Source organism: Macrobrachium nipponense, chromosome 38 (genome assembly GCF_015104395.2).
Source record: "Macrobrachium nipponense isolate FS-2020 chromosome 38, ASM1510439v2, whole genome shotgun sequence".
NCBI lineage: Eukaryota > Metazoa > Arthropoda > Malacostraca > Decapoda > Palaemonidae > Macrobrachium > Macrobrachium nipponense.
Genome location: NC_061098.1, coordinates 59,870,589 through 59,885,682, shown reverse-complemented (window position 1 = coordinate 59,885,682; position 15,094 = coordinate 59,870,589). Strand labels below are relative to the sequence as shown.

The following is a 15,094-nucleotide window of genomic DNA, read 5'->3' as shown; positions in this document are numbered from 1 at the left end:
GCATTGTGTGAACTCGACATTCTGTTCCGTGGATTGTGCTTTGATCATGTCATGTGCCTTCTTAATCCCTGCTTCATCATTACACTGTCTCTCCAAGTTTTGCATATTTCTAGCAGGTCTAATAATAGTGATGTAGACTATTTTCTGAAAATAAGAAAATAACAAGTCAGTAAGATAGTTACTATCGACAATATAACACAAAATATACGAAATCATAGTAAATGGTGGCCATTTTGAAAAAAAACAAAAAGGTTGCTAAAATTCATTTTTCACTAGGTGTCTTCCTGCATAAATTTTAATGCATTACTATTGAAAATAAGCAGTGGTAACAGGTATAAACCTACTAGAACATTCCCAACTCGAAATCTAGTTTTTAACAAATGTCGTAATGGCAGCCATTTTGAAAATCAAGATGGCTGCCATTTGCCACCCTTCTGTAATCTCCAGCAATGATCTTGCTATTTGGAACCTAATTATGGTACCCAAATAGGTGCCATGCTCTAATCATTGAAGTCCCACGGGACTTAATATTTCAACATAAGCCCCTAGACTAAAATATGAGTGCATCTCGGTTAACATGAGGAAATGACCTTATGAAAGAATTTATTTTTTTTAAAACACAAGGAATGATTTGTGTCTGGCAATAATCTTCATGAATGCTTTTATTTCCAGGAAAATGGATTTCATTACATTTCACCCCAAAACCTCTTTCTTTTTTGCATGACCGAATTCTCCACAGACCTGCCGGTAGTGGAAGTGTCCGCCTGGGATGCTGATGACGCCACAGAAGGCTCCAACGCCCGCATCACCTACGCCATTGAGAAGAACGTCATCCACGACAGGTCCGGAGAGGCTGTCTTCAGTGTGCATCCTCACTCCGGGCTGGTGACGACCGCCCTCTGCTGCCTGGACAGGGAAACCACGCCCGAGTACCAGATTCAAGTGGTGGCTTCTGACGGAGGAGGACTTAAAGGTTGGTTTAGTAGAACATGATAAAGTCAACATTGAAAACCTATATCAGTTTAAATGAGGTTTGGAAATAATTATCAGCAACCAGAGTCTTCTTATTTCCCACTGTTATCCCTACATTAAGGGGTCGGTTGCCTGATGCGCCTTCTCCACTGCCTTCTATCTAAGGCTTCATCCTTCACCAAACTTCTTCTCTCCATATTTTCCTTCACTTTATCTCGCCATCTAATTATCTGTCTCCCTCTTGATCTTCCTCTAACAAGTTCCTCCCAAACCCGCTTCACTCTCTCCTCGTCATCCATCCTTAACACATGCCCATACCATCTCAATCGTGACTCTCTTATCCCCTCTGCAATCTTTGCTAAGCCTGCCCTTCTTCTTGTTTCATCATTTTCCAATCTTTGAAGCAGCGATATTCCCATAATCCACCTCAGCATTCTCATCTCTGTTCTCTCAAGCTTTACTTCCTCTTTTCTTCTCAGAGCCCATGTTTCTGCCCCATTCATTAACACTTCCCCCAAGCAGCTTTTATCGGCAACCAGAGTGGTTAGGAGCAAAAAAGTTGGAAAGAGATAGCGGGCGAAATGATTGCCAGTTAACCATATATCCAGACCTTCTTGAGTCTTTAAGTACATCTTAGTTTAACCAAACCACTGAGCTGATTAACAGCTCTCATAGGCCTGGCCTGAAAGATTAGGTTTTTATTTACGTGGCTAGGAACCAATTGGTTAATAGCAATGGGACCCACAACTTATCGAGAAATGAATTTCTAATTACCAGAAATAAATTCCTCTGGTTCTGTATTGGCGCTAGCGGGATCGAACTCGGGCTACCAGATTGATATGGGAGTACACAACCCACTCGTCCAATCCTGCCTCTATCTCAGGCTCTCAGCACATTATAAATTTAATAAAAGAACTAAGTATGTTTTTCATACAATCACGAACATAGAATATGCATGAAAATACGAAGCATCAACTTAAATTCGATGATTCACACACTTTTAGAAATGGACAACTGGCAACTACATCAAGTCACGCTTTTTGCTACATTCTCGACATTTAGTGAAATAAAATGATTGTTTATGGTTATTTATTAGAATGATATATATTAATTTCTATATTTTATCAATGTAAATGAGGAGGTGGAAGAGCAGCTGTTGTGGCAATTCACTTGATAATAGAAAAGAAGCAAAAAGGCGTATCAGAATATAGTCTAAATATTTCAAATTTTAAAGAAAAGAAGAATGTTCTCATACAATATTAATGCGAAATGGAGAGAGAGAAAAAAGAGGGGGGTGTTAGGGAAGAGAGAGAGAGAGAGAGAGAGAGAGAGAGAGAGAGACGAGAGAGAGAGACGAGAGAGAGAGAGCATTTATCTGTTGTTATTCAGAGTTTTCCTTGGCACCGTAGGGTTGGTCAGCTATACATACATACATACATAATTACATTCATACATATATGTATGATGTATAAATGTATATATATATATATATATATATATATATATATATATATATATATATATATATATATATATATATATATATATATATATATATATGTGTGTGTGTGTGTGTGTGTGCGTGTGTGTGTGTGTGTGTGTGTGTGTGTGTGTGGTTTTGTAATAGTTGGTAGAAAGGATCAAGCAAAATTAGGGGGAATCAATTGCCTAAATGTAATAATAAAGGAACACTGTATTTGCTCGTGTTATCGCTCCTCATTCTAATTATTTGACAAAGCATTTATCAACGAACACACGACTAAGCTCTTTTACAATATCTGTCCTGATGTAGTATTTCTGAACAGTGAAGGATCGTGTCACTTTTAGTGCTAACGTGCAAAGAAAAGACCATCACACCTCCTCTTTCGACATTCGTTTCGAGAGAAATGAAGAGCCAGGCCCGTATGGTAGCTTTAATCCTCCGTCCCGCATTGCACCGCCCCTTTGCTGATATACGGTAAAGAGTGCGAAGAGATTTATGATGGCATAAGGAAAATTATTGCGCAGACAGGGGTGATGCAATAACCTTCGCAGCTCAGTAGTTAAATATGATGTATACTAAACCTCTAGCTCGGCAGTTATAACGCCAAGCGTCTCTAACAATTATTTAGTAGTTTTGTGTTTTTTATCACTCCTAAACTGAACAATACAACTATCTCTCTCTCTCTCTCTCACTTTATATATATATATATATATATATATACTATATATATATATATATATATATATATATATATATATATATATATATAACATATACATATATATATATATATATATATATATATATATATATATATATATATATATATATATATATATATACATATATATATATATATATATATATATATATATATATATATATATATATATATATATATATATATATATATATATATATATATATATAAAGTAAAGTAAAAGCCCCATTAAAACACTCTGGTGGGAGGCTAAGGACCATATTTGGGTGGACTGACTTCCACCATTATCAAGTAGTGGTCGTCTTCATAACGAAGCCAAATCATATCTGCAGGTTTGATAGGGTTTATAATTAATGTTTCGAAATTCTCCATATATAAGTTTGCTAAGACAAGACTGGGCGAACTCCCCATACTGTAACCGAATCTTTGATGGTAAAAGTTATCATCTAAGAAAAAGACGTTATTAATGACGCAGAGCTCTACAAGTTGCTTTATTTTATTCAGTTCTATGGGGAAGTGGTCAGCAAATGGCTCAGGTTTATTTCTGAGGAACGTTAATATATCTTTTATGGGTACTTTTGTGAAAAGGGAGTTGAAGTCTAGGCTGAGAAGTTTTACGTTACGTACTGGGATATTTGCTGACCCAAATTTGTTGCAGAAGTCTTCTGTATGTTTTATATGACTAGGGGAAAAAGTTCCTAAAAAGGGGGATAGTAACTCGGCTAACCATTTTGAAATTCTGTAGTTAAAAGCTCCAGCACACGAGATGATGGGGCGAAATGGGATGTTATCTTTGTGCGTTCTGGGGAGGCCATAAAAATAAGGTAATTTGGGATTGATTACTTTAAATTTTTCCAAAATTTCTATATCTTTCTTACTCTTACCGACGTTTCTGATTTTTTGAAGAAATGTATTGGAACACCTTAACATATTGGGAAAGCAAATGAGGTGATTTTAATGTCTTTCTGCAAAAATTAAATTCCTTGCTCCCAATCATGAAATTTAAAGTAGAATGGGAAAACAATTACCAAATCCCCTTTTTAGATGACTTAATCATCACCAGAACTAATGACAACTACAAATTCACTGTCTTCAGGAAAGTGACATTCTTACTTTCATACATACATTTTTACAGCTATCATGACATTTCAGTTAAACTCAGCATAGCAAGTAACCTATTTCTTAGAGCCCTGAGAATTTTCTCCACAAATTTTCTTAACAAAGAACTTGAAACAATCAGAAATCAACTTATCTTGTTAAAATACCCCAAGTACATAATAGAAAAAGCCATACATAAAGCAAAGAGCATTTTTTACAAAGCCACAGAAAACAAAGAAAAGGAAAAATACACAAACAAAATTTTAATCCCTCATGTGGATAATTTATGAGAGATCACACAAACCTTAGGCCAACCCAACATTTTCCTCTTCACTTGTCTGAATTCACTGGGGATATCCTTCATTAAGGGGGCCGGCCGGAACCCCTATATATGGTGGTATAGGGCGAAAAAAGCAGTCATGAAAAAATTCATGGAGCTTCATATGGCAATTGAGAATACGTATACGAAATATTTCGTCAAAATTCCTCTTACTTTCGTAGTTACAGGGTAATTAGTAAACAATTCAATAAGCCTAAAACATTCATCCATACAAGAAAATGCAATATTTCTTCTGATATCGTAAACTTTGATAATTATTGGCAAAGAAATTGTGGGAAATGGCATCTGTAGAGATTCCGTGGCTCGCATAAGCGAGTATCTGGTTCAATCATGAATGATCAGTTGGACCATAGACTTCAAGTGGAATATATATTCGAGTTTCACCTCATGGCATTCGCTTGCTTTTACGTATGTTTATGTATGTTTCGGCAAGAAGTTCATCATGCCAATGAGGAAAAGACAAGGAAAACATCTGACTAACATACAGACGAAGAAAAATCGCTCAAGTATTATTACAGAATATCATAATATACGCGTAGTTAGTGAAGAGAGAGGGGAGGGTTGCTTAGTAACGCCCTCTTCTTGCCTGACAGCACACGTCACACTGTGCCCAAGGCTACGATCTTTGAGCTAAGAGATCTTCATTTATGATAAATAACATAGTTTTGGTTTTTTAATACCCAAAATGGAATATGAAATTCATAATAATCATGATTTATTAAATTGTCTTTGTAAAAAGAGAGTACACCTTCGAGTCTCACCTCTGACATTCTCTTGCATTTACGTTTGTTTATCTTTGTTTCGGCAAGAATGTCATCATGCCAAAGAGGAAAATACAAGGAAAACATCTCGCTAACATACAGAAGAAAATTCGCTGTAATAAGCCGAGTTAGTGAAGGGGAGAGAGGGGGTTACGTAGGAAGGAGTGCCCCATCTTGCCTCAAGCACTGCCCAGGATCATCATTTATTGATTAAATATGATAAATAAAATAGTATTGGTTTATTATTAAAACACAAAAAGAAATATACATTCATAATCAATTCATTTATTAACATTGTCTTTATAGAAATACGAAGGAAAACTTTGAACGGCCGTATCTCAAAACTATACTTATTGACCTTCAAAATCTATCTCCTTACTTAGTTTTAAAGCTATAACATTGGAATTTGTGGTTTATAACTCAGAAAGACATATAGAACAATCAAATAGAGCCATTTCTCCAATTGTTTTTTTAACAAATTTTTTTATCTTGATTTATAGGGTTTATTTTTTTACCATATTGAAAAATTCATATCTAGCAAAAAAATGACTTTTAGAAAAAAACTCTCCATTTGATTGGAGGTCTACATCAGGTCTATATATGGTAGTAATCCCAGGTCTTAATATTAAATATCAAAGGAGGAGATAGAATTTGAAAAATTGTTATTTACAAGATAAATTGCCCTGGCGTTACAAAACCGAAGGTCAGAGGCAAAAATCATATGCGGTTTGGAGATGTCCCAAGTCACCTTATTAAGTGGTATGAATGTCAAAGTCCTGTTGTTAAAAAACGGCATTAGCCGGCCGGCCCCCTTAATGTTCAGCAAAAACCAGACAGGAGTTTATGAAATCCCCTGTAGGGATTGTGATATGTCTTACTATGGATTCACAGGAAAATCTATCTCGGCAAGATCAACTCAACATAAGCACTCAATTAGATATGGACAACATAGTTCGGCAATTTTCCATCATGTAAATAACACTAACCATGCCATGGATTGGAACTCATCCCAAATTTTATACAAGAGCAGCTGTCAATACAAATGTCAGATAATTGAATCTACAGTAATAAAACAACAAGATAATGGGATCAACCCTTCCAATAGAGCTTGGGACTCAGACCAGATAGACAACATCTTCCTCAAGGCAATGATGAAGCGGATTAAGACAATTAACAGTACCAACGTCAGCTTAGCTGTGACCCCACTATATATTTCTCCAATGCAACTTATTCTGCCAGTCACTACTTGATAAGTGTGGAGGGCAGTCTACTGACATATAGTCCTTAGCTTTAAACCCCAGTGTTTTAATGGGCCTTTTATACTTGAGACGTATCCTGTTTTAAAAGAATATATATATATATATATATATATATATATATATATATATATATATATATATATATATATATGTGTGTGTGTGTGTGTGTGTGTGTGTGTTTGTGTGTGTGTGTGTGTGTGTGTGTATGTGTGTGTACTATTTTGTAATAAGATTTTCCAGGAAAATAAAGTCCATCTGACAACCAATGCTGCTGTGAGTGATGCTTTAAAACTCATGATATTTAGATTCTTGGCTGCGACTCCCAGCCATTTATGATAAATGTTTGCGAATGTAATTCATTAATCTTTTAGACTGATTTTATGCTTTATTTTGTTAATACCATGAAGGTTAGTTCACAAGTTAATGAACTTTAAAAAAAATTTTCGTATGAAAGTTTATCATTGTGTATGATGAGCAATCTACAGCCAATATCTCCCCCGTAGGGGATAGTGCTATCAGTACACCTCATGCCGTGCACTGTAGGCATTACTTAAGTTGCTTTGCAGCGTGCCTTCGGCCCTTAGCTGCAACCCCTTTCTGTCCTTTTACTGTACCTCCATTCATATTATCGCCTTTCATATTGCCATCCACCCTCTCCTGATAATTATTTCGTAGAGCAAAAGCGAGTTGTTCCTCTTGTTACGCCTTTCAAACGTCCATACTGTTATTTCCTTTCCAGTACTGAGTGACTTGAAAGGTCTTAGTTCTTGTCCTTTGGCCTAAATTCTATATTCTTCCTTCTTCCCAGCTTTAATTCTATATTCAATTCAGTTAAATTCGGTACAGCCAAATAGTCGCAGATATTATGCTCAGTCAGTTCTCTGATAAGGGCTTACTGCTACAATGCCGGCTTGATTTCTATGTATTTATTTTCCCAACAAAATTTCCTTTACGGCCGTGTCCTTCAGTAGCCGCGGTCGTCCTTTTGTATAAGTAGTAAAAAAGAAGTTAAATTCTCATATGCAGAACCATCTTATGATACGAAAACACAGCGAAGCAAAGTCACTCGAGAATAGAAATTTTACAAGTTTTTGTTTTTTATTTTTTTTGCTTTTTTCTCCTCCACGAAATTTATTACGTATATGAGAGAAAAATAAGTCTCACATAAATTACGGTACCTCGGGCGAAGTCGTGGAAAGAAACAGAAAACATAATCTGCAAAACATCTTGGATGTAAAATGGTTTCCATTTCAGTCGCAACCCCCGACAGATATCGCGGTGGCTCAAGAAAAAAAAAAAAGGTTTCCCACTCAAGTATAAAATATTCACTGGAAGAGAGAGAGAGAGAGAGAGAGAGAGAGAGAGAGAGAGAGACGTCACACGTATGTAGACGAAGTTTCCCCCATACTGAGTCTATAATCATAATGGCATCCACTTACCATTTCATTTATTCATTCAGAATTACGAAGTGAAAAAAAGCTCGTAGGTAGTCAACAAATATCATGAATTCGGCGTCGTGTTGAAAAACGACTCCTAGAAGAGTTTCCCCTAAGGAAGCTACTCGGCCTGCATGCCAGATGAGACATAGAATCTGTATAAATTACACTTCTCTTCGATGTTATGGTGGTTCCTGGAGGCCCTCGCCTGGTACTTACCTCTAGGCAATAAATGTGTTTCTAAGACTTTACGTAATGATCTTCGTCTGTGATGCGCATTTTGTTTCACGGCTCTTCTCCAACGTTATGCATGTGTATAATATATATATATATATATATATATATATATATATATATATATATATATATATATATATAATATATATATATATATATATATATATATATATAATAGCTACAGTGTCAATTGCCTAAGGCTAAACGAAACTCATGATCTATCAAAAAAAAAATAAAAGCTTTATCCCCAAACTAAAATGACAAAAATAGATATAAATTAAAGAAGTTATGGACATGACTGTTATTATTTCTAGCAAATAAGTAAATGGAAAATTGAATCTCTCATCATATTAAATATCCCAATAGATGTCACAGTCTGTCATGACCGAAGTCAGAGCTATTTGTCAAAAAAGTGTCCTTATCACGAACCGGAATCAATAACATCTATGGAAAAAAAAAGTAACTTCTTTTAGAAAATCATAAAAACAGCTACATAATGTGAAAAAAATAAAAGGATATATATAAGGTATATATATCTATATCTATCTATCTATCTATATACATATATATATATATATATATATATATATATATATATATATATATATATATACATACATATATATATATATATATATATATATATATAATATATATATATATATATATATCTATATATTATGAATTAATTCATATTGCAGTGATTCATATAAATTATTCGAGCTACAAATGTCCTTTAATATCTAATTCGCTCTACCTCGGAATTGATGTATTTTCATATTTGTAAACCGAAGGGGAATTTTTTAGTTGATAATAATTTCGTCCACTCATGGGGACGGGGACGAGATCAGGACGACAGTGACGTTAGCCATTCGGCTAACAGTGCTTATCGAAAATGTTCAATAAAACACGTTCACGGAAATGATAAATATGGCCATTACTCAAACAAATACTGAAATGTCTCACCTTTACCGGGAAACTATGCGCCTTCCCACGGCCAGCTGTTCCACAAACACAAGTTACTGCTGAAATCATCTACCTATTTGCCGGATACTTCATTATATTGCCATCTCATGACCCCTTTAAACGCACACATACGCACGAACCCATTTGTTCTAGAGGCTTCTTTCTGTCACTCCCTTGTGACGTAAAATAACTCTTATATGGGATAAAATTTAAAGATGTAAGAAGTTTTCTTTTATCCTCGATGCTTTTGGAGACATTAGCAATTGAATAGCGTTAGGGACTAATGCAATGATTCAAATACAATTTAAATGTGAATTCATGATAGTTTAAAATTAAAATTAAAAATAAATGCTATATAGGAGAAATTTAAAGATATAAGGTTTCATCTGCCGAAAGCATTTTTCTTGTATCCCCAATACTTTTGGAGATTAGCATTTTAGTAGCCTTAGGGCCGGGAAGCCAGAAATGAGCCCGTTTCCAGGAAGACTTCGCTTCGCTTGTAATAATGTATAAACGTTCTTGTATCTCTTTGAATGTAGGTCCACCTTAATTAACATTCTCCAGTTAAGTGATCAAGTGTTCAGCTGTTTAATTTCGGACTGACATATCCACTTCTCCGATTCGAGGTATATATAGTATATCCCTTTGGTGGTATTTCCCTCGACAATAAATGCTTTTTCTCCAGTTTGCATGCAATTGTGTATGCAGTTCAACACTGCATTTCCAATGTAAAAATGTCAGTTTCTAGAAGAGGCGTTGACGACTATCATTTTCGGTAAGAACGCAGTGGATCCAGTCATAAACTTCATTGTCTTCGGTTGAAAAGGAAACTTCCCCATATCTTCACCCTGTGCTCCCATTCCTTCATATTTCCCCAAACCGAAATTACGTAATATTTGTAAACTTTGATCACTTCCCCTTCATCTTTTTATGATCTCTAAGTGGTCACATTCAATCTGTCCAAAGCATTACCAACTCTTATACCTCTGAGGTTAGTTGCAAGGTGATGTTAGAATTCATTCTATTCATTTTCATTGGAAACCGCAGGAGCACTTAGCCCTTTAAGTTACTCGTATTTATTTTGCCTGGGGATGTTTGTTCTCGACAGCATAATAATGGTTCAGCCGGTGCGGTACACATGACTCTTATTAAACCAAACAAAAACTCCTTTCAGTTTTCTTCTGATGATTGAAAAAGAAACCCACAAAATCACTGTGCAACTTGTTTACTTCTAAGTAAAATTAAATGTAAATACTTAGAAGTAAACACGTTACACAGTGATTTTGTGGGTTTCTTTTTCAATGACTCTTATTATTACTGATGGGAGTCTGAAAAGCCTGGCCTTCACCTGTGAAGGACTCCGACTTATGAAAAACCGATATATCATTTTCTTAGGATGTTATATATATCAACAATAATAACGAAAGAAACCCGGCAGACTCATTGATTTTTCCGGTGTGTAACGTGATAGGTTACAAGTAATACGTAACATACTTCCTTATTACCGCTATATTGATGTCGTAGTTGAACGCTTGATAACTCAGGTGAGAAAATAAGGAAAAATCTTGTCATCTTCAGCATCACACAAGATCGGAATGATTAGCTAGCATTGAAGCGTTATGAGAATAGAAGTGTCGACTGTCAAGTTTCAAGTTTTGGCTCATTGCCCGGAAAGAATGACGTCCTTTATATCAAGAAAATATAGAATTTATTGTCAATTCACGCATTTCAATTACAATAATGTCTTAAGATATCTACTCACATGACGGAAGCACGCATATTACAATTCACAGTTATTCATCAAGAGTATTGACAAATTAAGGAGGAAAAATATAAAATTGTAAACTTTTGATTTAGCTGTAGATTTTGCCTGGTATAAACATTGGTTCGGCCTTTTAAACTACTTAAATATTAAAATTAGAACAGAGTAACTAGAAGAAATAACAGATATTCCATAAATACTTAAATACACAAGAGTAGATTGGTAGGCAAAACAGGAAATTACACAAGAACAGAATAATAATCAGTATATGTAGGGAATTATATAGAAATAGACTTACATACAGAAAGGAAAACCACACAAGACTAGATAAATAAGCCATTCATGTAATTACACTAGAATAAATTAATAAACAGAAAAGGGAATAACACAAGACTAGATTATGTAGCAGAAGACAGAACTCCAAGAATAAATTGATAAGCAGAAATGGGAATAACACAAGACTAGAATATGAAGCAGAAAAGGGGACTACACAAGAAGAAATTGAAAAGCAGAAAAGGGAATAACACATGAATGTATTGATAAGGACCAAAGGGAATGCATAACCTCAATTCTGACGCAGATCTGATGTTATACTTCCAGGGACGGGCACAGTGGTGGTTCGCCTGACAGACGAGAACGACAATTCGCCGCGTCTTGCCCGACAGTACTGGGAGCTGGAAGTGGACGAGACGTGGGGGGACGGTCCCCCCAATAACATGACACTCCTGGAGATGACAGCTGCTGATCCTGACACAAAGAATCACTTCTCTTACAAGGTATTCCCCCCTGTTGCGTCTCGGTTATTGAGAAGTAGATGTTTCTGAATGTGTATCTATCTATCTATCTATATATTAGCTAAAGTATATTATATTATATCTATTATGATATATATATATCTATTATATATATTATATATATATTATATATATATACATATTTATATAATTATAATATATATATATATTATATATATATACATATATATATATATATATGATAATATGATATATTATATATATATATAGTATCTATTATTATATATATAATTAATATATATATAATATATATATATATATATATATATATCTAGTGTAGCACGAAGAAACACGTGCTTGAAAATAATATCCTTAAATCCACGGTGAACTTGAAAATGCAGAATAAATTTACGAAAGTACTTGTTCCAAAACCCAAGTTTTTCATTCACCTTTCCACCGTGGATTTAAGTACACAAACACACACACACACACACATATATATATATATATATATAATATATATATAATTAAATTAAGAGAAAATAGAAGAGATATAGAGTATAGATATATATAGATAGTAGATATATATATATATATAATAAATATTATATAAAATATATATAATTATATATATATATATATAAATATGATATATATAGAGATATATATATATAATGTATCTATATATCTTCCTCTCTCTATGATATATGTCTATCTATATCCATAGATATATATATTCTCTCTCTATATATATATCCTAGATATAATCTTATGATATATGTAGATTATCGATATCTATGTCTCTTCTATATAGCGATCTCTGGTAGATATCTCTCTAGCTATATCTAAGTATATATTTCGTCTTCTTCTATATATATATATATATCTATAGATCTCTATATAAGATTCTTATTGTCTTCTCTATATCTTATCTATCCTCTCTGTATTATCTCTATATCTATCATATCTTATGTATCTATATCTATATATATATCTCTCTCTCTATCCTTCTCTCTAGATATTAATATCCATTATCTATATCTCTATTTGATATATATATCTATATATATATAGATATATATATATATATATCTATATATATATATATCTATCTATTATATCTCTACTATATCTAGATATATATATATAATATCTATATAGATATATATCTATTCTCGATAGATATATATTTTAAATCTTATAATCTCATATCATATATACTTATCTATATATATATCTCTCTATATATAATACGATATCATCTCTCTTATCTATATATATATATATATATATATATATATATTATATATCTATCTATATAATAGATCTATATATATATATATCTATATATAATTAGATATTATATTATAATATATATAAAGTTTAAAAAATGAAATATATAATATATATATATATATATAATATATATATATATGACATATGTTAATAATAGAAATGCTGTTTTGACTTATCGAATTCGTCACATTTGTAGGATACGCTTGTTACTACGAATCCTTGGATCCAAATGTAAAAATGGGAAGTAATTCTGATGTCTAGTAGCATGATTTGGAACCCACATCCAGATTGCGAGAAGGACTCCGCATTGCCGATCTGACCATGAAAAGATAAAAACTGTTGCCGCTCATGTTTGCATATACCCGTTGAGTTGAGATATATTTGTGAGATGTGGACCTAATCTTCATAGATAAGTTGGTACTCGGTTGTCCACTTGGCTGTGATGCAAACACAATACTTAGAAAGAATCCCGTATCAGAGTGTAGAAGACAACTCAGAGATACAGGCAAATCCGCTAATACTCTCGCAGTTCTCAACAAAAGTACTAAAGGACTATCTCCTTCTTCCCTGCCATGGTCCCACACTCTACTTACGAAAGTGTTATTTGCATGAAATGCGGAATATTCCCTTAATTCTTTTTTTTTTTTTTAATTTTCATTTCTTTATTAAAGCTTCCTCCATCGTCAAGAATCGTTGAGACTCGTTAAAGGAAGAACCACATCAACGAATTCATTCCTAAACGTGACCCACTTAATGCAACATTTTTCGCTTCTTTACAAAATGTCGTTTTTAGAATTTTTTTCATATAGACAGACACACCCAGACAGTTTTCCCCTCATACCTGACCTGTGTGACATCCCCATTTTCTCTCCTGTCGCTTTAGTTGCGATTTTGACTGCTTGATTGACTAAAGGATATACTACCAGCGTGGTATTAGCGTATTATTTTTTATTTTCATTGAGAAACCGCATCATCATCGTAGATTGTATAGTCATTACTCGAGTCTTCTCTCAATATGATGGGAACTGTGAACGCTTGAATAATTTGTATATGACTTGCTACTATGGTTTTCTCTCAATACACGGCCTCCGAGAGGCATTGAAAAGTTTATAGGCTTTCATAAGACCTAGGAGGGCTTTACATGCACTGGAAATAAATGTAGATTTTGGAAAACAGAGACAGGAATGGCGGAATTTCACAGAAGCTCTGTGAGTCGTGTAGTGTTGGGGCCTAAGTGAATGACACTTACACACTTTGAAAATTTGGACCTTCTGCAGAATAGATTTTCACCAGACTTCTCCGACTAAATATTTAGACAAAATGTTGTAAGAGACTAAACGATTTACCTTACACCCTAAATAAGCAATAATACAAATATTTACATCTTAATGAGTTAATCGGCAGCCAACCAACTGCTTCGAAACTGTAGCTAAAATTCACCAGAAAAGCCTTCAATATATAGATGTCTAAAATTGTGGCCTGAAATAACTAACAAACATATATTGCACTTATCTGGTACATTCAGAATTCATTCTTCCCAGAGGCGAAGAGAAGAGTTCCTTAATTTAAGCACCACCAATCTCCAGGATCGGTGTCCCGATCCAGGTGACGTTTGACCCTCTAGGCCTAAGTAGGCCCAGTCGTGAAGGTGACTGGTGTTTCCTATGCAATTTCAACTTATTTACAGTTAATACAAATATCACTCTCTTTTTATTATGAACAGATATTTATTTAACAGTCATTACTTTATCTTATCTAATGAAGGATAATGACATTACTTAGATGGTAGTTAAGAATCACACAAGTAATTTATCCTACGAAAACTTAACCACTGTAAACGGCTTGAACCGCATGATAACGATAACCATTAATTTGGATTTGCTATGTAAGCAGAGTTCATATTTATTTACCATTACTGAAAAAGCGATATGTTTATTTATTTATTAATTTATTTATCAATAAGGCTTAACTAACGCACATTTATACGTTCTTAATAGCCCAGTATTAC

General features: G+C 33.9%; 2 protein-coding genes across 2 annotated transcripts in view; one reads left to right on the top strand and one right to left on the bottom strand.

The window, feature by feature from the left end:
• Positions 1 to 15,094, bottom strand: part of LOC135209741 (thiol S-methyltransferase TMT1B-like) — a 597,585-nt gene that overhangs the window by 489,931 nt on the left and 92,560 nt on the right. The window lies entirely within an intron of this gene.
• LOC135209489 (neural-cadherin-like) overlaps positions 1 to 15,094 on the top strand; it is a 149,998-nt gene that overhangs the window by 100,352 nt on the left and 34,552 nt on the right. The window contains exons 7-8 of the mRNA XM_064242143.1: positions 740 to 973; positions 11,636 to 11,811. Of these exons, the coding sequence (XP_064098213.1) occupies positions 740 to 973; positions 11,636 to 11,811 (410 nt within the window). The remainder of the gene's footprint in view (positions 1 to 739; positions 974 to 11,635; positions 11,812 to 15,094) is intronic.